This window comes from Prinia subflava, chromosome 1, assembly GCF_021018805.1.
Source record: "Prinia subflava isolate CZ2003 ecotype Zambia chromosome 1, Cam_Psub_1.2, whole genome shotgun sequence".
Taxonomy (NCBI): Eukaryota; Metazoa; Chordata; class Aves; order Passeriformes; family Cisticolidae; genus Prinia; species Prinia subflava.
The window spans coordinates 29,366,453-29,369,927 of record NC_086247.1 but is presented as its reverse complement, the minus strand read 5'-3'; the positions used below and the strand labels follow the sequence as shown (position 1 = coordinate 29,369,927).

The 3,475-nt window shown below is 41.4% G+C and overlaps 1 protein-coding gene across 1 annotated transcript in view; it reads right to left on the bottom strand.

Moving 5' to 3' along the window:
• Positions 1–2,591: 2,591 nt before the first annotated feature.
• HEY1 (hes related family bHLH transcription factor with YRPW motif 1) overlaps positions 2,592–3,475 on the bottom strand; it is a 2,979-nt gene continuing 2,095 nt past the window's right edge. Inside the window, exon 5 of the mRNA XM_063392059.1 lies at positions 2,592–3,475. This exon is cut by the window's right edge and continues 188 nt beyond it. Within this exon, the coding sequence (XP_063248129.1) occupies positions 3,080–3,475 (396 nt within the window). The 3' untranslated portion in view covers positions 2,592–3,079.

Genomic DNA, 3,475 nt, shown 5'->3' with positions numbered 1-3,475 from the left:
TCTATTGCCTAGAAAAACAAGTTTATTTTGTCTTTCTTGGTTTCTCTTTAGAAACCTAACATCCTGTAGGAAAGAAAAATAGCAAAATGTCTCAGAATTGTAGGTTTTGAGAAATAACAGCATTTATCATTCATATAGAAAATTTCCAACTATAACTGCCTCTTGAGGAAAGGAGACCAAACACTGCCATACCTGTTTCTCTGCTGGCAAAACAGATACACATAAAGTGATTGCTAAGACAGATTTACAAAGTTAGCAGCAGCCCTGGACTTACAATCCTGCTGTTTCAGCTTCTGGGTCATGCATTTCCCATTTGAACTACTAGCTTTTGTGAGTTGCTAGAATTCATTAATCTCTTTCTATGATAACAATCAACAGATTTTTGAATTCCTAAAAATTAATATAGAATTATTAAGCAGAAGTTGAATTAGGACTTTTCATTAATACCTCTGTCATTGGTAAAGGAAAGAGAAGACAGTGGATATAGAGACAAACACCAGCAGCAAAACTTTTATTGCACTCTGCTTCTGAAGTCCATTCAAGGGTAGGACAGTGGGACAAAAATAATTATAGGGGTCTTTCTACACAAAAGAGCCAGCTATTTAGAGGGAGGCAAAGTCATTTGAATGTCAATGAAATAACCATTAAAAGGCTGAGAAGCACTGCCATTTATTAAAAGATCTAAAGAATAGTTGCATGCACTATAGCAATCTTCTAGGTAGGAGTTGTTAATTTGCTATAAAAACCTGTTAGGGACAGGGCAGAGTGTAATTAAACAGGAGACAATACACACTGTGAAAGGAAACTGGATTTGGAATTTTACAGCCTCTTATTTCAGGTTTCTACATGAAATACTATGCTCTATAATCTCTTCTTAATAACACCTATGTATTTCTAGCTCCCACAGTGTTTTGCATTTCATTCTAGCAGTGGTCTCCTACAGCCTCAGAAGGAAGGTAAAACAAGGTTACGCACTTGAATGCTTTCCCGCTCTTTCCAGCCTCACAGCAACCCTTCTTCCGAGAAAGTCTCTCATCAATGCCACTCCTTAATTGGCCTGAGAGCCCCTCTCTAAACAAAGCTCTCGTCTCCCACAGGGCCCAGTTCTTTCTGCTATTCTGGCACAGCTAAATCCAGACAAGGATGTGCCCTTTACCAAAACAAGTGTACTATAAATTCAAATGTGCAGAAAAGAAGTAAAATACTCCCAGAAGTTCTGCGGATAGAGAGTTGCAGGTAGGACAGAGTGCCTCAGGAGAAAACCTATCTGCCTGTAATCCTGTCAGGTTTTTACTTCAAGCAAAGGTGTTAGACACTGGTGGCACCACTCAGTAACAGATTCAGGATCAGTGGGAGACCTGGGGTAGATTCTGCTCTAATGGACTGAATGTGATCTGAACCTCACTGTAACGTACAAAACTTCATTCCAGAGCTATAGGACAGATAACAACTTTGTGAGTTAGACAGAAAAAGACTCCATATTTGTAAAGATGATCCCTTTTTAATGTTAATACAAGCCCCTCAGAATATTCAAGTGCAGTGCAGCTTTAACATCTTCTTTAGTAGAAACCCTGGTATCTTCACTACCTGCCCTTCACACACTGCCAGGCACATAAAAATGATGTGCAAAAGAAATCCTACATTTTCCTTCCCTTGCATGTTACTCCAAGGCACTGTGGTTCTTCAAGTACTCAGCTACCATAGCTACACATGCCACAGTATCTGAGCAGAGTAAATACAAATGTCCACAGCAGGACTAAAGCAATTGTTCAACATCTCCTGTGACACCCACTGCCATAGAATTCTCTACTGATATATATCAGACAAGCATGTCATTTAAAGTACTTTGTTCTTTCTCCTTTATTTAGCCACAACACAGATACAAGAGCAGGCAAACCCCTTCCAATGGAACTCACTCGATAAACCTGTTCAGATTAAGATTTTCATTAAATCAAGCAAAATATATGTACATGCACACACTCTCAGACACACAAGAACACAGCAGAACTTTACAAAATGAGGAGTGGCACTGAACTGCACCTAAAATGCAATAGAAACATCACCTAGTTAGGCTGCATCTGTTAAGAGACAAGGCTGTGCACTGAACAGGTTCCCACTGTACCATTCCATTGGCTATTTAAACACCAGCATCAACCGTTTCAGCTGAAAATTGTAAGCTGACAGAGAAGAGTCTGACCTCAGATACCCAAGAATTCAGGCTAGCAGAACAATTACTCCACTGTAACTCAAAGCAGGATCCCTAAGAAATGAAGATGCATGTGACCAGCTCCGGCTGGGACATGACTGCCAGTGACAACTTTAATTCCCATAACTTCCCCAACAACTAAACCCACCACCAATACAGAGTGCAACTTGACTTTTGCACCCTCCCCACTCATACTGCTCCTTCTGGTGGAAGAAATAATGTAGTGGTTCTAAGAAGTGAGTAAATATCTACTAGGGATGAGAGCAAGATTGCCAAATATACCAAACGGCTTCAAAAGAAAGAGGAATTGGGCTCTTAGATAAAGCTGGTCAAGCAGGTCCATCTGATTTGTCAACGCTTTGCTCAGAAATATAAGACTCAAATATAGTTTACAAAAAGAGTAATTCTTTATAGAACATCTCAGTGTCAAAATACTAACAAAAACACAGCTTGTAAATGCTGAGAAGAATGGCCTTGGAAAACTAATAACAAACTAGGCCACAGCTAACAATAATAGGTGGTATCTCTTCATAAAAAGCCAGTCTGGTGTACTCAGGAAAAATGAAACATTTGAAACAAACCGTTTACAAAAGTGACTTAAATGCTCAGCAGAGATCTAACACAAGTGTTAACAAACTGCTATTGTAATTTTATTTTTGGACAACTTCAGCAACTATTAAAAAAAAACCAAAACACCTGTTAATACAAAAATGTAGAAAACAAAAAGAAAAATCCAATGAGACAGTTTTTAGACAAACTCAGTTAAGATGAAGCTGTACCTTTGTCCCAGTTTCTAAGAACGTCCACTTTAAGGGTGGCATAACCCAGCTCAGCTAGGTTTATAGGCTCTCCCACCCTTGTCAGAGTCAGCTCTTAGAAGGCGCCAATCTCAGTCCCCCAGGGTCTGTAGGGTTTGCTGAGCGTCGCTGACTGCGTCGGTGCGGATGGGCTCAGCACGCTGGGGGACAGCAGGTGAAAGGAGCCAAACGAGAAGGGGAATGCAGACAAAGATGCCATGGAGGAGAGAAGAGGAGGAGACAGTTTGGTGGTAGACGTGACCACAGGGAGCACTGGTCCGACGCTGCCATTTGGGGGCACTCTGAGTGAGGAAGTTTCAGCGTGTGGGGCAGCAATCCTGGTCTGGTGATGCGGCTCAGTGGAAGATGCTGTGGTACTGGTGTTACCGTGCCCGTTTTGAGCCAGCAGCAAGGGGTGAGGTATGTGAGGGTGATGTCCGAAGGCACTGCCCCAGGGAATGTGTCCAATGCC